Genomic DNA, 27,668 nt, shown 5'->3' with positions numbered 1-27,668 from the left:
ATGAAGGATTTATAAAGGGTTTTGAGTTATCATTCATGCATGTTGTTTAATACTAAGGATTTTGAAAAATAACTAAACAAACGTATGTATGAGAGAAAAAGATAAACTTCTTAAACACAACTGAGAGCTCCATTTAGTCTTGAGTTGAAAGAACAACATCTGAACTATAAAACTGTCTGCTGGGTAGTTTTTATTGTTGGAGAAGTTCCTTGAAGTCTCCATATTTGCACAATAGACTATTATCTGTAAGCAGTGACTCTGTTTTGTGCTGTTTTAATTTTCTTCACTGTCACGGTGAGGGTGATGAATCATGGCCTTGTCTCCATCTGTATCAAATAAAAACGCATAATTGCAGGGCTTGTGTATAACAAATGGGCACATTAGTCCTTCCTTTCAACTCGTCCTCCCCGGTGTGACATGAACACTGACTGTATGAGTTATTTGTGATTAAATTAAGCTAGGGCTGGGGTCCATCGACTACCAATTGCCCTGTCTTGTCCTTGTCCTTGTAGTTGTCATCAGCATTAGTATGAAGATATCTGCATCTGATAGCTTTGGCTATCACTGTGAAATATGAGAGGGAGTTTGAATAAGTCATACTTTAAATGCAATTGTTTTCGTTTAAGATTATTATTTGTTGCATTGGTGCATGACCTTTTTTTTAATGTAATTTGTTATCAGTGCATGATTTGCGGAACTGAATTATTGCTGGTGTTGGCTAAAGCAAATATTATGACTGCTCAGACCCTAAGTGAAACTACAGACCATAAATAATACCTTTAAGAGGACCTATTATGCTTTTCTTTTTATATTTTCAACATTCTTAAGTGTGTTATGTTGCTGTTTGAGCATGAAAAAGGTCTGCAAAGTTACAAAGCACAAAGTCCCTCCAAAGGGAGTTATTCTTTGTATCAGTGTGCATTGTTTCTGAACTCCCTGAAATGCCTCCATCGTAGTTTTGAGTTTTCTTCCGGGAACGAACACGTCACAATATTCCTCATTTAAATAATTCCTGCCCAAGTCATACACAAAATAAAGGGGCGGGGCCTGGTTGAGTGTGTTGAAACTCGCCGTTATGGTAAAGGGCGGGACATTTCCCAAACACGCTGGAAGTGGTTGACCAATTTCAACACACTGATCCAGCCAACCAATCAGAGCACATTGCGCTTTCCAGAAGGAGGGGCTTCATAGAGACAAGAACTAAACAGAGTATGTGAAATATGTGAAAAATAATGTGTTTTTTGAACATTCAAGCATGAAAACCTGCTTGTTTCGGAAAGAGCCCAAAAACAAAATCAAGACTTTGTAAAAGGGCATAATAGGTCCTCTTTAAATTGTGCAGCGATAGCTTGGTGGAGGGAACCACTTCATATCTAGAGACCAGAAAATCATAAAAACTCCTAGTAACCTCACTGTAGAAACCACCCTGAATACCCTAACAATGCCTTAATCTCTTTTTAAACCTGTTAAAATTCATTAGGAGAAATAAAAAGACACACGTACGTAAGAGTACGCTCTTCCAAAGGAAAGCTTTCACAGCAATGCCATAGAAGAACCATTTTTGGTTCCCCAAAGAACCATTCAATGAAGAGTTCTTAAAATAAACTTTTTTTTTTTTTTTTGCTTAGTGTGAAGAACATTTTAATAATGTAAAGAAGCACTTTCCACAATAAAGAGCCTTTTGTGCAATGGAAAAGTTCCATGGATGATAAAGATTCATCATGGAACCATGTCAATTAAAGAACCTTTATTTTTAAGAGTGTATAGAGCTATAAAATGAATGTGGATGTCAGCTCAGATTGTTTGCTAATGGGACAATATGAACAGAAAGGTTTGAGTTCATACTGGGATCTCTTAATTTTGATTGCAGATTGCCAATCTGAGTAGAGTATGAGACATTGAGACAAGAGATCTCTTCTGGGATATGTGGTCTCTTTCACAAGGGAAGCAACTTACAAGTCTCTATGCAATCTTTTTGCTTTCTAAGAGGGGGAAAATTAGATTAAAAAGCTCTCGTTTGTGATATCTTTCCAATGGGTTCTAAGGGAATTTCACAGTTCAACATGTTACAGAGGTAGCAAACCACAAAACATCAAAAACTTTGCAGTAACTTTGGCCGAAAAAAATCCTTAACTCCCAAAATGATGATTCACACTTTTCAAAGTGATTTGCTTTGAATCGAACTGAACAAGCCAGAGGCTTCTTCACAAATTCTGCCAATTTTTCCCCTTCAACTTTAAAAAATATGCCTACTCAAATACTCTTTCAACAAGTGGCTTCCAGGTATTTTGCTCACTCAACGGTGCAATTTCGCTCTCACTACTGAGGCACTCTTAAGAAAAACATCTTGCCCTCTTATCTCAGGCTCCGTCTCGAAACAGACTGCTGTTTTCGGCATCACCGGCCGAATGCATCAGCTCTCCACTGAAGCAGAGCTCACTTTGATGTCATTTGGCAATGTAGGGAAAGCGAAAAAATAAATAAGGCGAAAATAAAAGTGGAAAATGTCTACACGACGGCCTTTTCAACAAGCAACCTTCAGCCAACTGAGAGGCCGCGACTTCGGCTCCACAGGAGTGTGTTTGTCTTTAACCTCTGCTCGTGAAGGGTCTTCACGTCAGCCGCACGATGTGCAAATATGCTGCTGCCCACTGAGAGAGATGCCGGTCAACTCTCTTTCTTTCACTCTCTTTTGCTCCGAGAGAGGTTTGCCATCGTTCCATGGCAACCACAGCTATTAATCTTACCAGGTTGGAATAAACCACTGTTCAAAGATCTGAAACTTTTAGCCAGTAATTCAAAAGACGACAAACAACAACCACACAATGAATCCCCGTGCAATAAAGTGGTATTTCACCTCAAAATCACAAATGCATGAAGAAAATAAGCCCTATTTTTCAGAGACATTGTGAAAATTAAGCACATTTCCCTTCCAAAAATTCTCATTTCTGTAATGCGTATTGATGTTTGTTTTTTAGTTTGATTTTGGAGGGGAGAAAATGTGCTTAATTGTCACATGTTTTGCAAGACTTGTTGGTAACAGGTGTGTAATATTCTTAATAACACGTACACAGGGACAAACAGTACACCTTTAGAGAGGAAATTTTACACAGGTTCAGTAAAAATTGTGCAAACAAACGATCCTCACTGTACACACACTACCGCCTGGTTTACAATGGGGAAGTAGAACATAGTTTAAAATGTAAACAAGTCTTGTAGGTAACCAGACCATCACCTTGTGGTTAAATTCCAGTGGTATCCAGTGGTTTAAGACCAATTCCTAGCAATCTACTCTTCCCAACATCTACACTGAATACATCTCCAACAGAAACTAAAGCTTAATTAGGAAAAGGTGCATTTGTTTCAAAGACAGAACTATTTGTTTTTCAAAATCCAACCGCATCATAATGGGTTCTGTCTAACTTCATAAAAATGGTAGCAAACCCGCATTTCACTGGACCACCAAAATCAAAGCAAGTAAAACAAGATGTCACTGTTTCTGCAGCGCTGCACTGTATTGCACGTTCATTGTTTAAAGACAGTATGGAACACATGGAAAAAGAGAAATAAAAAAAACAGGATAGAGAGGATTTCCAAAAAAACCTTCAAGCATGACTTTTATTAGGGATACACTGATTTATCAGCCAATAATGATTTTTTGAATGTTTTTCTTTTCTTTTCTTTTCTTTTCTTTTCTTTTCTTTTCTTTTCTTTTCTTTTCTTTTTTGGGTAACCAATACAATAGCCAATAGGTTAAATCTACACAAAGGCAAAAGTATTAAACATGCACATGCAGCTGAGAAGGTTTTTGACTGCATTTTGATCGATTTGATATCAATTTTCAAACCAATTGTCAAAGATCACAGATCATAAGAGTATACAGTGTATATACAATATAATATATATATATATATATATATATATATTTGTCACACTGTTTTCCCTTAGTAGAGCAGCATGTTTATATAACATTTATACATTAATAATTCATAAAAAGCTAATTTATAGAACAATATCTGAAATAAATTAATTAAATTATATAAAAATTAAAGGGGTGGTTGATTATGATTTCACTTTAGTTGGTGTGTAATGTTGCTGTTTGAGCATAAACAACATCTGCAAAGTTACGACGCTCAAAGTTCAATGCAAAGGGAGATATTTTCTTTTACAGAAATCGCTTTTTAAGGACTACAACAAATGGCTGGTAGGGACTACAACAAGCTTCTTCCCGGGTTAGTGACATCACTAACCCTAAAATTTACATAAACCCTGTCCCCAAGAACACACAACAAAGGGAGTGAGGCCATGTTGAGCTGCTTTAGAGAAGAGGAAGTGTTGTTGTAGTAAAGTGCTGTTACCATTCCATCATTTTACGGTAGTCACACTGGCGGTTTTAACGGTGTCTTTAGTACCTTTCTGGACCTTGAAAGGTGCAATGTCGTTGCTGCATATGTGTGGATCAGATACCCTCGGATTTCATCAAAAGTATCTTAATTTGTGTTCCGAAGATGAATGAAGGTCTTACAGGTTTAGGACGACATGAGGGTGAGTAATTAATGACAGAAATTTCATTTTTGGGTGAACTAACCCTTTAATGTTATATTGTGCATTCCTATCTCAAACAGTATGTGTACAGCTATGCTTCATCCCTTATTTTCATATCTGTTCTAAGACAACAGCGTTTAGTATTATAGACAAGAGGTAATAGCTAGTTAGACAGCAGGAGGCTGGGACTGGGCCCTGTAATATGGGCTTAATCTCATAAAATGAGTCTTGTGATTAGACACCGTCAGGGCTCTCCCCGAGTCTACGCCCAACAAAATGTGCAAAATGTTTTTGAGTACTATGGTAACTGCCACCTGAATACCATTCTTCAAAATGATGTGATATAACAGGTCTTGCATTGAGATAAAAAGGGCCCTAAACCACAAGAGAAATAATGCAAGAGGTTTGGTTTAATGATATACTCTTGATTGTGAGGGAAACTCTCAATGTTGTCTAGCAAAGTAGGCAGTAAACAGAAGCGTGTCTACACCTGTGTTTGAACTGTCAGTCTCAACTCAGAAATGCAAAGAAGAAGAAAGTCAACAGGATAATTTTTATCATTATGAACTGTACTGTGTACTGAATTCTGTTGTCTTAAAACACATGAAAACATAGGATGAAACGCACAGCTGTACACATACTGTTTGAAATAGGGATGCACAATATATCAACTAATTTTACATTTTCAGCATTGGTCAGATTGTGCTAACATTGGAAGCAGACGATACATATACATACATTTCATAGAATATGAACTGTCCTCTACCATATGGGTTTGACTGACTATTTTGGGTTCAGAGTGTGAAAATTGATCAGATCAATCAAAACACAGTCAAAAGAAATTCTTGATTTGCTGTTGCTGTATTTATTTGCCTTTTGTAGGCAAGTACAGATTTATAATAATGACTATTGTATTGGTTATCAATGAAAATAATGATCGACTATCAATATCAGCTGATTAAGATATATTATGAAGCATCACCTCACTCAAGCAAAAACCTGCATGACTCTCAAAGTCAGCGTAAAAAGTGACACTTCACTTCTTCTGTAATGGAGACTCTTAATCTTCACTCTCCTGGCACATTTGCAGCAATCCAAGATCTCGACACACTCACAGTGAACCGACCCATCATGAGCTGCTAGCTACACACTGACTGACTAACCATCTTTGTGAAACCTGAGAGCGAGCCTCTGCTGAGAATTTGCGGTAGACGACATAGAGAGGTTTTTGTCAGGATGAGTGCATCTTCTTGCATCAGCACTTATGTGAGATTACAGGTTATCCAGGTTTGTTATTTGGTTCAAATGAGGGATACCCTCCTCCACAAAGGTGCGTAGGCTCCTATGACCTGACATTATGGAGCTGTGAAGGGTTTCATTAAGGCCTCAAAACAAGCATCTTGGTGTACAGCTCATCAAGGAAACCATTAATTGAAAAGCCTTAAATGAACACTGGTCAACCTGAAATGTACTGAAAAGCTGCAGAATTAAGCCCTTGGAGAGCCACCAGGAACTAAATCACATGTTTTGGGTCTCAGGGAAAAGTATACAGTGGTAATGCTTTACTGTACAACAGTAAAATGTCCGGAATCAAACTGACATCATACCAAACAAAAGCACTGCAACCTGCCAAGCTTATAAACTAAAGAATAACACACAACATGTGGTAAGAGAATTCAGGAACCGTTTAATGTTGCAGACAATAGGTGTGTCCCAGTTTGTGTACTTATGCACTTTTCTATGATGTTTTTAAGTACAAATAGTGCAAGTAGTGCGTTAACGCAGAAAATTCCAAAAAGATAAAGTGCACTTTAAATATCCGGATGATGCACTAAATTAACAGAAAAAACAAAGTGTGGAATGTTGGACACTTCATGCACTCAACTGTCGCAGCATTAATTACGTTGCGGAGGGGGAGGGGGATTCAGACTCTGTTGAAGGACAAAATAAACTTAAAAAATTCATACATTACATGGATAAGTACATAGTGCATAAGTACATAGTGCATACACTACCAGTCAAAAGTTTGGAAACATTACTATTTTTAATGTTTTTGATCATGTGACACTGAAGACTGGAGTAATGATGCTGAAAATTCAGCTTTGCATCACAGAAATAAATTATATTTTAGAGTATATTAAAATAGAAAACCATCACTTTGAATTGTAATAATATTTCACAATATTATTGTTTTTTCTGTATTTATTATGAAATAAATGCAGCCTTACTGAGCATAAGAGACTTTGTTCAAAAACATTAAAAATAGTAATGTTTCCAAACTTTTGACCAGTAGTGTAAGTACATAGTGTATAGTGCGTCATTTGGGACACAACTAATAAACCACTGCTAGTCTCAAAAAAATGAATGATCTAACCTTGAAAAGCAGCCACATTCCGTGAGATGAGGAACTTCAGACTTGAGCTGGATGTCTGGAGAAGGTTCTGGATGTCCCGTCGTGCCGCCACCTGGTAACGTTCCTCCATCTTCTTGGTGCAGCATGTTACATTCTTTGATAAACAAACCTGGAGATCTGAACCTGTTGGAATAAACAAACAAAGTTTGGGATTGTTAATTAAGGTAGTAACATGCATTTAAGGGTGTGTTCACACTTGTGGTTTGGTTCGCTTGGTTCGTTTGGTCTGGACCAAAAAAAATAATAATTTGTGAAGAGCTTATAAAATGTGTAAAGAAATCAAAACAGTGGCATGAATCCCTCCGTCACACATACAAACGATCTACTGCGAGGACACGCAGTTCTGACGCCTGTAGCGAACTGTGATGGGCAACATCATGACTATAATGAGAAAAAAACGATATGCATGAGCATTCTGTCCTTTTTAGGGTCTCATCTTCATGTTTTTGGATTGTTTACATGTCTTTGGTCCGTGTTGCGTTCATATATCATTCGAACTGCAGCAGAGTTCGTTTGGAAGCGGACCGAGACCCATCTTTTCAGTTGTCTCGGTTCACTTGTTTGGTTTGCACAAGGGTTCGGATGGCAGCGTTCACACATGTTCAAAAAATGAACCTCACTAACAAAGCAATGGCACCAGGGTTCATTTTAATTTGTTTTAATCAAACCAATCATGCCAAGTGTGAATCGTGCTAAGTCACATGGATTTGATCCTTAGATTCATTGTGTAAGCTATAATAATTGGGACTTATGAGGGCAAACATCTCTATTAATAATTCTCATAGTGTTCAAATAAATTGTCTTTTTACAGACAAAAACTGGCAGCTGTGGTGCAAGGATAATTCAGCAAAATACAGTAAAAATGTTAAAAATTTACAGAACAATCTGTAAATTTCAGTTTAAAACTGTAATTAAAAAAAAAAAAATATATATATATATTAATACATCACACACACACACACATTTTAAATCAGTAAATACAACAGTCCTTTTCTGCTGAATTAGCAAGGCCATGCTGCAACTAAAATCTGTTTTTTACTTTTAACATATACTGGCATTTATCATAATAACATTGATGTTAAAGAGAAAAACCACATGATGAATCAAAGTTCATCAGAAGTAAATTTTTCACAAGCTGAGATAAATACTACGGAGCCCCGCACATGACATGCAAGAAAAAAAATTTAATCGTGCACACAATTTAATAATTTGTTCCCTCGATTTACTAAATCATGTGCATGATTTACTAAAACATGCGTATGATTTACTATTTCGTTCCATTGATTTATAAATCATGCGCATGATTTATAAATCGATGGAACGAAATAGTAAATGGTGCGCACGTTTTAGTCAATCAAGGGAACGAAATAATAAATCGTGCGCACGATTTAGCCTACTATTTTTTCCTGCATGTCATGTCCGGGGCTCCGTAAAATACTAATGCTTAGAAAATGGACAGTGTTATGCATACAGATACAAAAACACCATCATGGTAACACACATGACAGTAAAGTAATGAAATAAATATTCATTGAACAGAACAATAAACCCAGTGCACATAACTGAAGGGCAAAAAAAATAAATAAACTAAGAAAAAAATAATTAATAGAATTAAAAACAATCAACTGTGAATTCTGGGAATGTCAGTTTACAGTTTTTCACTATAAATAATAAGATGATTTGTTCTTTTTAATTAAAAATGGTACATTTAACAGTATTTTACTGTAAAATTACACTAAATGTAAAGTTAGAGTTACTATTACAGCTTTTCTCCATATATAGCATGGGAACTTACTGTTAATAAACAGTTTTTTACAGTTAAAATGAAAGTTTTGGTAACACTTTAATTTAGGGTCCAAGTCTCACTATTATCTAGTTGCTTATTACCATGCATATTATTAGGATATTGGCTGTTTAGTTCTTATAAAGCACATATTAATGTCTTATTCTGAATGACCATATTCTACATCCCTTAATCCAACCCAATACCTAAACTTAACCATTACCTTACTAACTATTAATAAGCAGCAATTAGGAGTTTACTGAGGCAAAAGTCATAGTTAATAATTAGTTAATAGTGAGAACTGGACCCTGAACTAAAGTGTAAACTATTTACTATTACTATTTGAACAAATTACTAACCTAAAACAAATTGCCTCGCTACTTGCACTTCCTAGACTAAACCTCGCTGGGATTTTTTTTTTTTTTTTCTTTTAAAAGATTGAATATTATATACATAGTAATATTTCAAAAACTATCATGGGCTGAGAGGTGTGCTTTTATTTTCCAAAGTGATCTCATCCAAAGTGAGTCATGATTTATACCTGGCTTCATTAAAATTAGGACTATAAAAGGGATAAAAATAAATTTAAAAAAATAATAATAAAGAAAATCTTAGGGTCCACATATATTTAAACCAAAACATCACAGACACCTGGGACAGTATCACATTAGCAATCACCCTAGCAACACCTAGAAACCAGCCCGAACAGCTGCATAGCAACATTCTGGCAATCAGCCAAAATACTTTGTGGAATTGTGGCACAATTTTTTTTACAGTATCTTTACATTCACAAATGCACTCATGTTCAGGACCATTATCAGACTCACACTCCCACCGGGTGGCCACAAAACTCCACATTTGTGCAGGCTGCAGCAGGCCAGTGGGGTGGGGAGGATGAAAGGGCTGATATCTCTAGCCATCAAAATTCTTATCCCACTGAGATCCGACAAAAATTTTCCATCACTACACAGGAAAAAAAAACAACTTTTTCTCCCAAAAAGGTCAATGCAAATGACAGCACCTAGGGGACTATAGCTCTAGGAAAACAGCACGGGACGTGCCGGGACGAGCCAAGTGTTGCCAAAGACACTATCACCACGCCGTGACGCAGTGTTTTGAGTTCCTGAGTGAGATGCAAAGGAGATGGCGTGAGGAAAGGAATTCATCTCTGTCTCGCTAGAGCGAAATGAAAGCACCCCAGGAAGTGTTTATTTCTCACTCACAACCTGCTAGACGTTTCAGTGTAATCACCTGAGAGAATAAATCCATCCAACTGTGAACTTTACACCCTCGTTTTTTGCCCCGGTTTCACATGATTCAACAGGCTGTGAGATTTGGGAATTGGTGACTGAAAGAAGGGACTCTGTGTAGGCCACCCCACAGATAGAGAATCTCCTTGCTGATATGGTATCAAACCACTTTGTTGCAAGTAAAACTCTCAACCCAAACTCATTGTAAAAACGTACCTGTGGCAATATTTCTGCAAAATGATATTAAGTTGCTTCTTGCATGTTTATATCCAGTAAGCAGGGATAAAAGCATGTTTAGCTTTATCCGAAACAGATGGACATGAATCCAGCAAAGTTTTATTATATTGGTTATTGTATCGTGGCAGTTCATGAAATGCAATGTCCGGTAAATGACGCTTCTGAACAGGAAATATAGATGGGGAGTGAAAGAACAGCGCTCTCTTCCACTCTCATTAGCCACAACTGAAAAGCCCTTGAGCAAGACACCTAACCCCCAATCACTCCCCGGGTGCAAAAACGGCTGCGCAATGCTCCAGGTGTGTGTTCAATACTCACTGCTGTGAGTGTGCACTTGGATGGGCCACATGCAAAGCACAAATTCCAAGTATGCTACACATCATGTCACTTCACTTCAAAATAAGTCTTCAATAAACTTCCCCATAATCATAATTTGCATGAAAAGTAATAAAAGTTCTTAGTGTTTTACTGCCAATAATGTTCACTTCAGCTGAAAACTGCAGTGATTTGCATGTAAAGGCACGTTTTTGGAGTTTTGCAAAAATGTAGATAGAAGCACGTTTTTCCAATGAGCCTACATTGACAAAACCACTACATATCTCAGTGCTCAAATAAGAGAAAATACTCTCAAGTTCATGCTTCTTTGAAGCCACTTACACCCCCCAGCACTTTCTTATATGAAGGCATTATGGAGGAATTACCACAAAAACCAAGATTGATCAAATCATAACAAGTGCAACGTGAAGCTTTGCTAGCAGACTGAAAGTATGTTTGTTTTAGGGGTCTGAGCGAAGCAATGAAAAGCATCATTTAGAAAATATGGTCAGTGCTTTTTACAAGATTCTCTGACCATGGCCATAGGATTACAACAGCTAGTTAACAAGAAAAATGTCTGGCATGCATGCCAATGCTAACTTACAGAAATGAGGAATCGTTTAAATGTCAACATGACTATTTTTAAATTTTTTATTCACTCACCCACTATGGTGGTCAGTTTATTTGATGTTTTAGGAGCTTAGGCCTCACAAGGGGTCATGTGGTGTGAGATATAATTGGCCTGGAGACTGCTGGACATCAAACAGTTTGCACTGCTACTAACATCCCAGATTGGAAGCAAAGAGAAGAAAATCACTGCAGCATTTAGAAATCTGCAATAAAAGTGTGACTTTCAAGAATGTTTTACCTTCAAACATAATGTCTTGTTTATTCTTTGCTCCATTTTAATAAAACCAAAACGGTCAGGTAAACTCATAAAAATAGAATGCTTTGAACATATTGCTTTATAACATGAAAACTGAAGTAAAAAGTGGGGTGATGGGAAAGACAACAAAAAAGGCAGAATGCAAGTCCATCTCAAAGTTTGTTGACAGTATACCTAGGGTCGAACTAAAACTGATGAACACCTTCAACAAGGTCAAACTTAGTCTGTCATGGTTTACGTTAGTCACTGCACATTTATCAAGAGCAGAAAAGAAAGCATAAAACCATGCACCTGTTTTGCAGATGTAAAGTATAACTGAATTCAACACAAGCCTCACAATGAATTTATAAAAAGACCAAACAAAATGAATTAAAGATGACAGTATGCAGAGTTACATTATTCTGCAGGTTACTGAAAAACTAGAGAGAAACAGACCTCCCTTTAAGCAAGATGACACTTGAACTTGTAGCCCATGTCAAGACATCAACATGTGGATAAATGCTTTTAAAAGAAGCTGTTCAATGTGCAGAATTCTAAACTCGTTAACTGATGTTCATTTAATGCTAATCTCTCATAACAGCAAAACTTACCCTGAAAAAAGAACTTCTGATTTTAACTGCTCCCAACCAAAACATCTGGAGTTCAGGAAGAGCAATGAGTAAACACTATAAAAGCTTGTTTCCGCCACTAAATAAAATAAAATAAATAAATAAATAAAGTAATCATGACTTTTTATCTCATAATTCTGACTTTTTTCCTCGCAGTTGCGAGTTTGCATCTCACAAAGTTCTAAAGTTAGAATTGCATGATATGAAGTCAGAATTGCGAGATATAAACTCACAATTGCGAGTTATAAAGTCAAAATGACATGATATAAACTCGCAATTCTGACTTTTTTCTCAGAATTGTGTTTATATCTCGCAATTTTGTCTTTATAACATGCAACTGCGAGTTATAAAGTCAGAATTGTGAGATATAAACACAATTTTGAGAAAAAAATGTCTGTCTTTTCCCCCCTCACAATTCTGACTTTATAACTCGCAATTCTGACCTATATCACGCAATTCTGACTTTGTAACTCGCAATGGTGAGTTTGTATCGCGCAATTCTGAGAAAAAAAGTCAGAATTGTGAGATGAACTCACAATTGCAAGAAAAAAAGTCAGAATTGTGAGATAAAAAGTCACAAATACCTTTTTTAATTTCATGGCTGAAACAAGCTTCCATAAAACATCTTTCCTGGAAGGTGTTTTTTGTGCAAAATAATAGCAAACCACAGCTCTAAATTCCTGTAAAACCCAAAAACAACTTCTTTCAAGCAGTGCTTTGAAGTGAACTCCATTTGATGACCTCTGTGGGAAACAGCGTACAAGCTGTTCTCCTCAAGCCACTTAGCATCCATTACCGCAGCAAAGTTTGTCAAACTGGTTAGAGCCCTTTCCTTTAGATATGAGCAGCTAGAGACCATCACCGTCCATTATTAGAGAGGACAAAAAACTAGTTTCAGATCACAAGAGCAACAGAGAAATGGGACGATTATCCAAACAACCTTACAAAGACCATTCGACAGGCTCAGAGGTCACAAACCAAACAGTTCTCAAAGATTTACATGACAGCTGTTTAAACCAAACAGTGCATCTTCTTGCAACTAATTATGGTTATTTTGCAGTCAAGTGGCATGAGATAGTTTCTGACCTTGTATACAGTATACTTGATCTCGAGGAAACTTTGAACTGATTTTAAATCTCAGTTTGAGGGTGAATGCATGCCAAGTAACTTCAGTCTCAACCCAGTTTCATCTTTTTGTAACCTGCTTGCGCACCAACAGCAAAATATTACCCTACTCAAAAACATATTTCCATAGAGTCCTTTATCTTAATTTCCTGTCAGGATAAGTCGTGTACAAATCCTGAAAACTTAAAAACAGCGACTATGCATAATCTTCCAACCAACTTCAGATGATCTACTTCCAAATTCTTTCAGTAAATGTGTCTATCATGAAGATAAACAGAAAGTATTTCTAGGGAAGTACAAGTTTAAGCTGTTAGACCTGCTCCATGAGATACCATTCATTACCGGAGCTTATGTGAAAATTAATGCGCGTCAGTCAGTCCACACAGACAGTCTTTCGAGTCGACGATTACCTCCTCAAACTTCCAAAGCCGGTAAACGCGCCCTACGGCTACACATTGACTAAAACGTCATTTGAAGTTCATATCAAGATATTTTTAATATCAAATATTCTGGGTCAAGTTTATAAAACTACTCAAATCTATTACATGTTCGATATGTGGAAACCGGTTTCACTTTTAATCAGCTGAATTTTAGTTCGTTTATTTACATTTCAAACGCGTTAAGACTTCCGCATCAAAAATGATTTGCGACTCTTCCAGAAAAATAAAATGTCCCAAACTCCGAATTGCTGTGCTCTAAATCTTTGAATTAAAAATTTGACAACATAAAGCGACTGTTTAGGAAATGTTATATTTTCGATGGTCAGCTTAACATTGGTGCTAGGTGAGGAAAGGAACAAAAACGAATAGTAACAGTAACTCAAAATCAGAGGCACATCACTGTAATGTCAAATTCGGTCAAATCTTACCTGTTCTTGGTATGTCAGGTAGTGATTTTACAGGTCCAATTTGCTTCATTTGAAAAACTTTACGCACTTCATCGCAGTTCATTAAAGTCCCCCGACATGAATCGATGAAAACCGCTAAAAAGGCATAAACCAAAACTCCACGCATCTCCATCTCCAAAAGCTGACCAGAAGAGTTTGTCCGTTCGAGTAAAAAAATAGAAACGCGGGCGTGTCGTTTAGCTCTCGGAAAACTTCCTTGATAAAAAACAGCAGTGATTTTAGGTGAAGAAAAATATATTCAAGAAATGTTGCATGTCACACATAAGCGCAAGGGGAGGGTTTCGCGCAGGACCTTCAAAAAGAGCGCAATGAGAGTGTGTTGGTGAAAGACGGAGCTGTCAAGAGAGAATGGGCGGAATCATTAGTGTTGTCAGACTGCAAAGAGAAGAGACGCTTCAACACACCATCTGCACGACCAGCGAAGCGGACAAGTAGGCTATGCTACAATATCGAGAGCTTTAAGGAGAGTATATACTATGTAGTTTTGTCTTGTCGCAACATTTTCCGAACTATGGGTGTGTTTGACCTCTGATTAAGACTAAACGTAAGTTTATATTTTTTCTACGATAAGTTAGTCAGAGTGCGCTCGCCAACAGAAATCGCTTTTGCTTGAGATGGTAACCATAGCAACAGCTGTTTGATTGAAGTTTAGGACGATACATCGACATAAGAACTGTCATTATTAATCACGTTATTGTATAATTACACATTACAAACACATAATTATTACTGCGCTAGGGGCGTCCAATTTATTTATATATTTTTTTAAATAATCCTCTAACGTGCCCCAAAAACGTCAATAGGAACGCAGTCTATGTAGGCATATCTGTAAAATTGTAGGCCTATAGACGTTTACATTGATAGTTTTAATTAAGTTTGAGGACTGTTAATGGAAAGCTTAATCAAATAGCTTGCCAAGACTATAAACCACACTGGAAATGGAAAAAAATTGTGGAAATAAAACATTTTTTTTTTTTTTTTTTTTTTCAGAGAAGTGCGTGCGAGTCTCTCAAATGGGTTGCAATAGAGCCATCTATTGGACAAATACTGAAACTAGTTTGAGTTGGCATTGAGTTAATATTATAAAAATAATAAAACAAATATGAACAGTACTCACGTGCTTCCTAAAGTATAGGCTAGGCTACTTTAATCAGGGAAAACGTCATACCTCATTGCAGATAAGGGGATATGTTAATGATAATCTTAAAATTCATTTCATTGTGATTATGCTATACTGTTGCGTCACACAATCATACAGACAATACTCATCAGATCAGGCATATTTAAAGGCTTTAAAAACTTACAGATCTGCTGCACTTCCCTATGGACAGACCTCAAATTCATTTCAAACTCATAAGGAGAACATGTTCTCTATTTAAAGTGAAGGAACTGTTTATCTCTACAGTGGGCAACACAAAACCAACCTACATACCACTACACAGGAGCTGGACACCATGGTAATGTTCCATTCATAAGAACATCAGCTAAAAATACACAGTAAAAATGATGTCTACTTTAACTAGATGCCATGTATTTCTCAACCCAAAAACATGAAATGCATCTCATACACAATTCTTCCAATAACCTCAAATTAGTAAAATTTATTTATATATGCACCCACCAACAAAAAGGCATTTAGACCACCCCTCTGCATTAAGCATGTTTGCTAAGAGGGATGCTAGGTAACTTAGCTTACTCTGCATTTTTATAATTGGATTTGACAAATCGAATGAACAGCTGATAGACAGTGTTGAATTTATCTGTTCATGTTGGTCCAGTAAAAGCCAAGTCAATACCAACCCCCTCACATCAAAGATTTATGGTTAATTACTAGCCCAGAAGTTACACCTTAATGTCTTGCATGCTGTAAAAGTGAGAAGTTAGTGAAAACATGACAGAAACAAAAACACAGCCACACAATGCACCTCTTTATCTTTTTATTTATAAAAAAAAAAAAAAAAGTCATTTAAAATTACATTTGATGTCAAACAAGTCATTATAAAAATAACTTCAAAATGTACAATTGCATCTTTCTGGGGGATATATATAATATATATATATATATATATATATATATATATATATATATATATATATATATATATATATATATATATATATATAGCAATGATGGAACTTCCAACAAAAACATACTTGTGGGGTACAATCTCCACAATCCTCTACAGGCCGGGACAAGTGCAATACCTTCCAAACACACAGCATTGCTACCAATCCCAACCTGTGCAGAAAGGGACCAAACGGCTCCAAAGTGGTTCTCAGATGTGTGCTGCCACTGTCAGTTTTGCATGGATTTGCACAGCACACAGTCTTAAAAGCTGAATGCAAACCAGCAAAACTGACCGGGGTCCAGCAATGTTACAGTGTATGGAGACCCTGGGAGAGTTTGCGGAAGTCTTCGGATCCCAGATGCATTTAGCTAGAAGTACTTCAAGTGCTCACACTGCAGTAGATGACAGAAATACTACCTGCACTATAAGCACTTTAGCACTGCTGAAACTATCACAATGACAGCATTGGCAGGTTTATTTAATAGGGAAAAAAAAAAAAAAAAAAAAAAAGGGAGTTACCTCACCATCACAAAACTGAGGCACAGATTTCAAATCAAAATTTGGGAAACGTGGAGAAGCAGCAGGCCACCATCAGTTTTGCATAGATTTGCACAACTCCCGTTTTCTTGTAGTGCAACTATGCAAAACTAGCAGAGAACTGCACCAAAAAGAGGGGTAAAAATTACTTCATCCAAATATACGGATGAAAATCACAGTCCCTCGTGCCAGAAGGAGCACTTAGGGCAGTAGGTGCTAGTCTACTTCACTATCTGCACTAGATGCACCTTAGCACAAAGCCGTTAGGTATGGTGTCTTGAAGGAAGGGTGCTTGGCGGAGGGCAAAGGTAATGGCCAAGTGTATTGCTAGAAGTGCCTCCACTGCAGTAGATATTCCATAATACTACCTGCACTGTAAGCACTTTGACAATACATTGACACCAACCACGTCCATCTCATATTTCACATCAACAAAGTCCAATGGATGAAAGTCTCCAAAGAACTTGCGGGGAGCTACTCCCATCTTTGAGGTTTCTGGGAGGGGAAAGGGGAGAAATATTTGAGTTAGTTCATTGCCTGCATTATAATTCGGATTCAAAAGAGAAACTAGTAAATGGGATTGACTTTCTATAGGCTACTACAAGAGCGAGGGCCTCATGGCAAAGCACATGTCACACAGGTACTGCGGTACTACGCATATCCAACTTTGACGGTGTATCACTCTTTTTAAAAAGCCAACTCCACTAAACCATCATTACCTACTTCGCTCCCTCCGTTTTTGAAGGTGCATTTCACTATCAATTTCCAAGTTATGAGAACTAGAGTTGAGCGAGTGAATGAATTGCGCAGCCTGCGGACCGCGCCGTCGGTCTGTGTGGCGCATGCGCAGTGAGACGCTCCCCGATCACCCCTCCCCCCAACCCGAAACAATCTGCACTAACATGGCGCCGTTGAGTTCACGAACCGGATCATTCTTCGCATAAAACTACTATAATAGACAACATGTAATAAGTTCCATATGTCAAACAGGTAGAAACAACAAAACGGGGTTAGGAAATAAAGTGGCGCGCTGTTGATTTCGCGTACAACCGACATGGAGGACAACGATAGCTGCTAATGCTAAGCTAACTGGCTAGAATTCTGCCTTAAACATGCACTCAAAAAAAAAAAAAATCTAAAAAACAACGAAATGTTTTAACGTCAACCAATAAGGTGCTCATTGTATTTACACGAAGTGAAACTAGCCAGTAAACAGTTAAACTACAATGGCTAGTGCAGGCTAGCGCCATCCATTCCCCCATTAAAACTACTCTGATAAAAACCAACAAGCTAATTAACTTTAATAATTTTAACAACATTTCACACGTAACCTTAAACTTAAAGCAGAAAGTGATCGCAAAATGGGGGGATGTTTTTGTCCCGCGCGCCGTTGCTAAGCTAGCCTGTGCGCGCGCGGCCTACGCGTCCCCCCATGTGCTACTGCTTTGTTCTGGAGGCACTTTAACTCGCACGCTCAACAGAATGAGAAAACATCACTCTACAAGTCTAAAAACAACTTAATTCGCATTCTACTACGCGAACGCGTATTTACGATGCGAATTATAGCGTATTGCGCAGGCGTGCGGTGAAATAAAATAGTTGGTAGTTGCATTGCAGCAAGCATGCTTTTCAAATCTCCCACATTCTCCCCAACTATGGAGGTGGAGAGGACTACCATGCGCCACTTACTACATTGTTTGTATCCCCATCGTTGCCGCTTGCAATAGCGGAGTTACGAAATCATGCTCGGAAATCATCTCGTATGTGTTTAAGCGGGAAAACGCGATTGAGTTTGTGAGACTAGAAGCGAGAAAAAATTAACAACAGGTTCCTAGTCAATAACGCACAGTAAGACACTCACCAGTGAAATCCACCATCTTCACTCACTTGCCGTTTACTGCCACTGCTCTGGACAAATCTGCGAAACTGGTGCGTAAACTTAAAAGTAGACCGCGATCGAATGTAACGCACGCGGCGCGAGTCCAAAGCAAAGTGAAACTTCTCCTTAAACGACTTTCTTAATCATAGTAAAATTGCAAAAGTGGCGCGAACGCGACCTGCCGTGAACCATGTGGGTGAATGAAGGGCGGCTCCCGTTGAACGTAAATATCTACAACCCCCAACTCCTTCATTAGCATAAATAAACTACTTCCGATCTTTAGTCCTCCAACCAATCGAAAAGAAAGCATTGGCGTAAGAAAAAAGCGAACAGGCACGGGGCTTAGATGTCCTTATTAGTCATGCAATAAATAACAATAAAGAAAATAAGTCAAAACTGAAAAGCGGAAAAAGTGACGCGAGCTGCACTTCAAGCTCATCTGAAATGTTTCATTTTATATAATAATAATAATAAAAAGTAGAAATAAGTTTTTGAGTAACATACAGGCTGATATATTCTAATATTTATTAGAAATGATGGTAAAGATCAATGCCTTAGCTATCAGTGTTTTGTTTTAAAAAAGTGAATCATAAAAAGATGTTAATAAAATGTAGGCTATTGAGTAAAGAATATAACTTTTTCTCTCCTTTTCAAATCCCATGATTATTGGTTATTTTCCGTTGATGAAGAAATTGTTTTCATAGCATGAAATTAGAAATGGGTGCATTAAATTATAGATCAGTGCCTTATAGTAGCTGTGAATGCACAATTTTCAAAGAGTGAGGACATTTATTAATATAAAAATATAGCCTACATATACATAATAATTATTAGAAATCAATGTTAAATTATAGATCAATGCCTTAGCTATCTGTGAATGCACAATTTTCAAAGAGTGAGGACATTTTTAAAATATAACAATATACATGAGTTTTTTGTTTTAAAAACTGAATCATAAAAAGATGTTAATAAAATGTATTGAGTAAAGAATTTAACTTTTTCTCTCCTTTTCAAACCCCATGATAATTGGTTATTTTCAGGTGATGAAGAAATTATATTCATAGCATGAAATCAGAAATCAGTGCATTCGATTATATATGAGCAATACACCATTTCAATGAGTGAATAAAATGGTAATCAAATTTACAAGTAAATATGTGACGCTGGACCACAAAACCAGTCATAAGGGTCCATGTTTTGAAAATGTATACATCATCTGAAAGCTGAATAAATAAGCTTTCCATTGATGTATGGTTAGGATAGGAAAATATTTGGCCGAGATAAAACTATTTGAAAATCTGGAATCTGAGGGTGCAAAAAATCAAAATATTGAGAAAATTGCTTTTAAAGTTGTCCAAATGAAGTCTTTAGCAACGCATAGCCACTCACAAAAATACATTTTTGATATATTTACGGTAGGAAATTTACAAAATATCTTCATGGAACATGATCTTTACTTCATATCCTAATGACTTTTGGCATTAAAGAAAAATCGATAATTTTGACCCATACAATGTATTGTTGTCTTGCTACAAATATACCCGTGTGACTTGTGACTGGTTTTGTGGTCTAGGAACATATATATGTATATATATATATATATATATATATATATGTATACTGTATATATAATTTGTATTTACAGCCCTACATTATAGATCATTTTTGTACCACCATGTTTATTTGTTGTTTTCAGTTAATTGTAAAGATTTGCAATTATATGATATTCAAAGAGAGAAAGAAAAAGACCATGATGTGCATCTGCTGTATTATTCAAACATAATGTGTTCATGTTAACTTGAAAAGTCAAATTGGAATTCCTTTTGATAACCCAGAAAATGTGCATGTTTTTCTCTTTGTTCCTCACAAAGTCTTCAGACACCAAGTGTTGGAGTGAGCTACGGGGCAGATCTTGTGCTTGATCGCTGGCTCGTAACCTTCCCAACCCCCATCCCGATTCACTACTTTGAGAACAGGGCTCTTTGGCTCAATGGGGGCAGATTTCAGGCCTCACATGGACGTGGGGGTCACATTCGGCTTAAGGCTGCCTCTTGGTCAACACCCCGTTCCCCTGTGTTTCTGGACAAAGGATGCAATTCCATTTTGGAGGGAGGGAAGGAGGGTGGATGTGATGAAGCTCAGAGACATGGAAAAAGAAAATGGGGGGGGGGGGGGGGGTATCAGTCATATAGTTCTGAGAATTGATACAGAACGGGAAAAGAAAAGTAGAGGGAGAAGAAGGAGAAATTATAGATTTAAACAATTTTAGAGATTGCAGCATAAGAGCAATGAAAAGAGGATAAAGAAGAAGGAAGTTCAAAAATCCTGTGGAGAATGAAGAATGGTCGACAAGCAGGAAGAAGGACCATCCTGTTCCTTAAAGCCTCCCTTTTTGTTGCCTATTCTCTCTCACTGTATCTTCCTCCTCTCTCTCTATATCTCTCTCTCTCTCTTTCCCTCTCTCTGTCTCTTCCTCCTTTAAAATGGCAGCAGACTCCTCCCACTTTAGGGGGCCAGGCGAATTTTTTTTTGTTTGTCTTGAAACAGCAAGGCCAGGAATTGTCAGTGTTGGTGACCCGAGGTCAAGCAGACTCACCTCTCCCTACCACATTCATCTGGGAAATCTCACACACGAACACCCCGGGTATTCTTGGTATAAAGGCTAATAAACTGAATAAAGTTAGAAAAAATATATTTTAAAAAGATGAAAATTTGGTGTAAACTTTCTGTTGTTGTACATTCTATCTATCTATCTATCTATCTATCTATCTATCTATCTATCTATCTATCTATCTATCTATCTATCGATAGATCTATCTATCTGTTCATTTATTTATGTATGCATGCATGGAAATGAACTGAGGGTTTAATGTAGAGTTTTTACTATTTAAACTATTTTGCTGTTTAATAGAGTTATATCAGTAACACTTTACAATAAAGTCTCATTTGTTAACATAATGTATTATTAATGTATTACTAACATGAACTAACAATGAGCAATAAAAGCATTTTTTTTTACAGTATTAATCTTTGTTAATGTTAGTTAATAAAAAATAGTGTCATTCATTGTTAATGTTAGTTCACAATGCATTAACTAATGTTAACAAATACAACTTTTGATTTTAATATGTATAAATGCTGGAATTAACATTATCTAAGATTAATAAATGCTGTAGAAATAGTTTATTCTTATTTCATGTTAAATAAATTAAATGAAGTAGTTAACTAATGTTAATGAAACCCAAAGTGTTATACCATTGTGTTTAATACCCTCTGTTTTGGCAGTGCAAATGGTGAAGATAAAAGATTTATAAAAGATTGTATTATTTTTTTATTCAAACATAAGTGAGCATCAGCAGCAATAAAGTTCTTAAATCATATATTTATTGATTTTCAACACAGAGAACTTTTGTATTAATTCATCTTGGCATTAGAAGTGAAGCTGCTTTTCATATAACCAAAAGCTATGATTGAAATAATCTGGATTATGAAAGTACTGTCAGCAGGAGAAGCACTAAACAGACAATAAAAGACAGTGAACTGGATTCTTGCAGATGTGAATGGAAAAAACACCAAAATTATGGAGCATTTCATTTTTTCTTGTAAGTCACTGCCAAACCACTTCAAATAGATTTCTCGAGTAGTTGTAAATATATGACAGCGATGTTTGCTCAATGTTCACAGTTCGGTGGTGGAAATGGAGAGATTTCATTCAGATCTACTGAGAGACTTGTTTTCAATTGAAAATATTATACCAAACAAAAGGCATGTGCTATTTTAAGACCTTTTTTCTAGATGCTAAAACAACACAATTAACTGCTTAGCTGGAAATCAAATGTATTTCTTTATTATGGAGATGATATGCAACATTTTGTGATTGGAATCTGGTTAAACTATTGCTGTTACTTTTTATCTATCAGAATATGTTTTTATGACATATCAATATATTTTCTTTTTTGTCTTTTTTTTTTTTTTTTTTTTAATCTAATTTTATTGTTTTTATGTAAAATACAAATTTCTTGATGGTCCCTATTACAATAACATGTGTTTTCTGTGCAGGGAGTTTTGTATATGTATAAGTCATGATGTCTTTATTTCACTTGCTTATTAATTATATCAATTGATTGAACCATAATTTGGGTGTAATATTGTATTTTACAATTTGTATAAAAGGTCAGACATTAACATTTAATGAGTTATATAACGAATCATAAATTGTGTCATGTTGTAACATCTAAATTAACTGGTAAATAATGCTTTGTATGACTGAATCAAACTGAGAACATTGTTACACCAAGAAAAGGAAAATTATAAATGTTTACCAGTTCAAATATCAGTTATGCTCTTTTGAGTTGCATTTTTTGCATCCAATATGTCTATTATTATTGTATTTTATAGAAAGTGTTGATTTCCAGCGAACCACTGATGTTGTTTTTGAACTTTCTATGGATGTCTAATTGTTGTTTTAGCATCTATGAGGGGAAAAAGGTCTTAAAATAACACTTTTTGTTTGGTATTTCCATTTGAAAACAACGTCTCTCAGTAGATCTGAACGAAATCTCTCCATTTCCACCGAACAGAACAAATTAAAATAAAACTCACATTAAAATAAATGCACCATTTTAATCACTTGATTTTATTCACAATTCCATTTAAAAATTCTTCTTAAATATTTCAAATCAACATCATGTAAAATAGAGTGGAACTTAACACTTCAAATGTATGAATGCCACTGCATTAAATAATAAAATATAATAATAGCAATTTTCTGTTCAAAACCTGCAGGATCTTTTCTGTCACTTTTTTCATCATTTTTGCTTGATGTGTTTGACTCAGCTGGTGTTTTGATGAGTTGTAGTGGATGTATGAAATCATTTCTCCTCAAGTTGTAGTAGGAACGACACAAACAAGTCGCACAAGACTGTTTTCCTGTTCAACAATATTGTTTTATAATGTCAAACCTTTTTGTCAAATGTTTTAGTTAAAAATTGTGCCTGTGATCTTTTTAATCCCATACTTCCAATATATAACATTTACAACAGGGGAAACAAGGGTTAATTGTCAAAATGAATGTTTTTTCAATGTCTGTATAGACACAAAACTTTAAAATCTTGTCTACAAAAACACACATTCCTGCATACTTGTATACAGTCACAGACATGAACAGGAATTCCTAACAAAAACAATAATTTATCCTTTGTAATCCTTTGATTTATATCGAAAATGTGTTGTTTTTTTAAACAGCATTTTTTGTTAAAATATAAATAAATAAAATGATAATGAAAACATAAAACAATTCATGAAGCTAAAAAGATTTCATACAAAGATAAACAATATTTTTATATAAAGAATATCGAATATCTGGTCTGGATACACAACCAGAGCTTAAAAAGTGTGCTTCTTTACAATAAATGACACTTGGTGTGATCATTTGTTCTTTAATGCAATTATAGTCAGATATATTTTTTTACTATACACAGTCAAAAAATTTGGAAACATTACTATTTTTAATGTTTTTGAAAGAAGTCACATCTGCTCATCAATACTGCATTTATTTGATTAAAAATAATACAGAAGTATTGTAAAATTATTACAATTTAAAATAATTGTTTCCTATTATTTTAATACACTTTAAAATATAATTTATTTCTGTGATGTAAAGCTGAATTTTTATGTGCTGATTTATTATCAATGTTGGAAACAGTTTGTGCTGTTTAATATGTATATTTTTTTATAAACTGTGATACTTTTTTCAGGAATTGATAAAAAGTGATGGTAAAAATTTATATTGTTAGAAGAGATTTCTATTTAGAATAAATTTTGTTCTTTTTAACTTTTTATTCATCAAAGAATCCTGAAAAAAGTATCACAGGTTCCAAAACAATATTGAGCAGCACAACTGTTGTAGAATGATTTCTGAAGGATCATGTGACTGAAGACTGGAGTAAAGATGCTGAAAATTCAGCTTTGATCACAGGAATAAATTGCATTTTAAAGTATACTAAAATAGAAAACCATTATTTTAAATTATTATAATATTTCACAATATTACTGTTATTTCTGTATTTTTGATCTAATAAATGCAGGCTTGATGAGCAGAAGAGACTTCTTTCATTAATGTTTCCAAACTTTTGACCGGTACTGCATCTAAACAATTTTTGAGTTATGTATCAAATTTCTGACTGTTTTCTCTTGAAGGTTTTTGCAGTGCAGCGCATCTCAACTCCCTCCATCCCACTTCATCTCAGTGTCAGATCTGCAGCTTAAAATCAGCAGTGAACCATTCAATGTTCATCACTTTTGAGCCAATCAGAAATCCACCCTTATCAGCCATTTCCAGATCATATTCAGCCTTTAACATTTTACAACTGAGGAACACTTTGTAATCAAACATGTTTTTGAACACCCTTAATCAGGCCCTTTGAGGAGCAACGCCATTAGCCTCCGTTTGTCAGAAGCATTACAGTCCGGTACAGAGGACCACAGGAACCGGACACTTTCCAGAAATGCAGCTCTGGTCACACCACCAGCCCCTTTTAAGGTAGTCGTTGAGATCAAAGCTGATATATAATGACTTTAATTAAAGCTGTTTATAAACAATTTAGAATCAGTGGATCATACACAAACATACAGAAAATGTTGAAACATCAGGTATAAAACATTATTGTACAAAACTGCATGGATAAGATGCACATGCTAAGATGTCTTTTTTACTTTATCTGTTTATTATAACAAAATGGCTAAGCATCAATGTCTGCCTACTGGATTTTGATTCGGTCAGAGGAACATTAAACAATTTGAAAGGAAAATAATAGGTTCATTTTGAAATTAATATATGCACATGAGTCTCTGGGACCTGGAAGTCAATCTGAACACTATGAGCACTAATAAAGAAAAAAAAAACTGTTTACATTGAATTCACAAATAATGAAGACAAACATAATATAGAGAGATATTAATTTTATGTTGTCCCTTTTTTTTATTTTTTTATTTTTTTTTTACCATTGCTAATTCTTCAAGGAAGCAGAATTGGTGGATTTTTAAAAATTCCATACTTCCAATAACATTTACAACAGGGGAACTCAGGGTTAGTTGTCATAATTATTGTTTTTTTTTTTTTTTTCAATGTCTGTATTGACACAGACATTCAGATCTTGATTACAAAAAGCACATTCACAAGAACTCTTGACAAAAACAATATTTTTATCCTTTGAAGATCTGTTGTGCAATATGCTATAACTTATAGTATATCTTATAATATTCCACAACAAATCTATATTGAAAGTGTGCTATTTTTTGGATAAAGAGAAAGAATAACTAATGAATTTCATAAGCTTCACAACCCATACTTGGCAATTATGAAAAAGAATTAATAAAAAAAAAAATAATAATAATAAACATGTTTTAAACATAGAAAACAAGTTTGCAATTGCAATTTTTTTGTTTGTTTGTTTTGTTTTGTTTTTGCAAGCGAATGCAAAGTGTCTCGGGGGAACGCAAAACCTTTGTGAGATAACGCAAAAACATTGAAATATTTGTTTCCCCTCCCATCTCATTTTTTCCATCATGTCCCTTTAAGAGCTCCGTATTTTTTACTCTAAACTTCAGCAACTTTAGTTGAATTATCTTCCCATTAGTCTGTAAAACAGCTCCTGTTTTGTTTTATAAACGGTTGTAAAAAGAGAGCAGCCTTGTGCTAATGTTGATTGCACGTTCAGAAATCCTTTGGCTGGATTTCAGTGAACTAAATAAACCATCCTACTGCCACCCAGTGGTGCAGTACGGTACAACACTAGGATGTTTGTCTACATAAACCAACTGAACACTTTTCAAGCCGCATTAGTACGCAGACATTTGCAGGATTTGGAAATTTATATTGATTAACTCTTGTCTCGAATTTCTACTATCTTTGGAGTCTGAACGATTCTTCGGATCAGCGTATTAGTTTATGGAATCTTTAAAACGATTGTTTTTAAAGAAGTAGCCTAGCCTATAGCATAAAAAGTTCCTCAATGTCATTTGGCTGCAAAAATGGTTTTGGTCCTAATTGGAACCTTTATTTTTAGGAGTGTAAAAAAAGAATCATTACATGATAATCCTCAAAACTTTAATTAAGTTTTACTTAATCAATTTGTAAATGTCTTTTGATCGTAAAATATGACACTTAAGTTGCCATCGATGATTGATTTGCTGTTGAAATATCTGAAATCCGTTTTAGCTACAGCCTAATTTTGATTTATTAGGAATAATTCAATTCAATTCACATTTAGGCCTACAGCGCTTCTCACAATACATATTGTTTCAAAGCAGCTTTGCATGCAAAATGCATGTTTCTGCATTACAATGTGTAATCTGTTATCAGTGATAAAGTAATGCCCAAATGTACAGTCCTAAGATGATATAAATCATGCAGTTAGCTAACAATGAGCTCATTAAAGCAATTAGCCTATTACACGTAGCCTAATAAATAATAATAAAATCTAAATATCCTAAATAAATATAACTGAAATGGCTGTAAATGCATAAACTAAGAAATGAAATCCAAGAGACATAATTTAATAATAACCATATAATGAAGAAACCTGTCAAGCACAAAAGTAAATGTCTACTTCTAGTTGTGTCTGACACACTGATCACTGTGGGAGTGACTCTCTGTTTAGTGGCTCCCTCTTCTGGTCATTATTGAGTACTGCAGTCTAAAAGATTATAAATGCCTTAACCCAGCGGTTCTCAACCTCTTTGTCTCTAAGGCCCCCCATTGTTCAAAACAAAATTTGTTTTCAAACTTTTTTTTTTCCCAATACAAACAAGGAATATTAATATATAATAATTAAATATATAAAATGGTGTGATTCCACATCTTACTTGCAATCATTTTGCCATGTCTTATGCTCTATGGAGGGTATAAATTCTATACACTGAACTGAGCTGGGCGATGGCATCACTGTTTTCTGCAGAGCTGCTTTATAGCCGAAGTGAACTAATTTAATAATTGATGATCTTTACAAAAGAACTGAATCAACAATGAACTGACTTCAGCTGAGCAATGACATCTTTTTTTTTCTTTTTTTCTTTTTAGAGCTGCGGAATTGAACTCATTGCATTGCATCATTG

The 27,668-nt window shown here is 35.5% G+C and overlaps 1 protein-coding gene across 1 annotated transcript in view; it reads right to left on the bottom strand.

Annotated features, from left to right (window-relative positions):
• gpc5a (glypican 5a) overlaps positions 1–14,512 on the bottom strand; it is a 175,482-nt gene extending 160,970 nt beyond the window's left edge. Inside the window, exons 1-2 of the mRNA XM_051898814.1 lie at positions 14,031–14,512; positions 6,920–7,081 (exon numbers count right to left, since the gene is read on the bottom strand). Coding sequence (XP_051754774.1) covers positions 6,920–7,081; positions 14,031–14,181 — 313 coding nt within the window. The 5' untranslated portion in view covers positions 14,182–14,512. The remainder of the gene's footprint in view (positions 1–6,919; positions 7,082–14,030) is intronic.
• Between the last annotated feature and the right edge of the window lie 13,156 nt (positions 14,513–27,668).

This window comes from Ctenopharyngodon idella, chromosome 1 (genome assembly GCF_019924925.1).
Source record: "Ctenopharyngodon idella isolate HZGC_01 chromosome 1, HZGC01, whole genome shotgun sequence".
Classification (NCBI taxonomy): Eukaryota; Metazoa; Chordata; class Actinopteri; order Cypriniformes; family Xenocyprididae; genus Ctenopharyngodon; species Ctenopharyngodon idella.
This window is presented reverse-complemented; position numbering and strand designations above follow the sequence as displayed.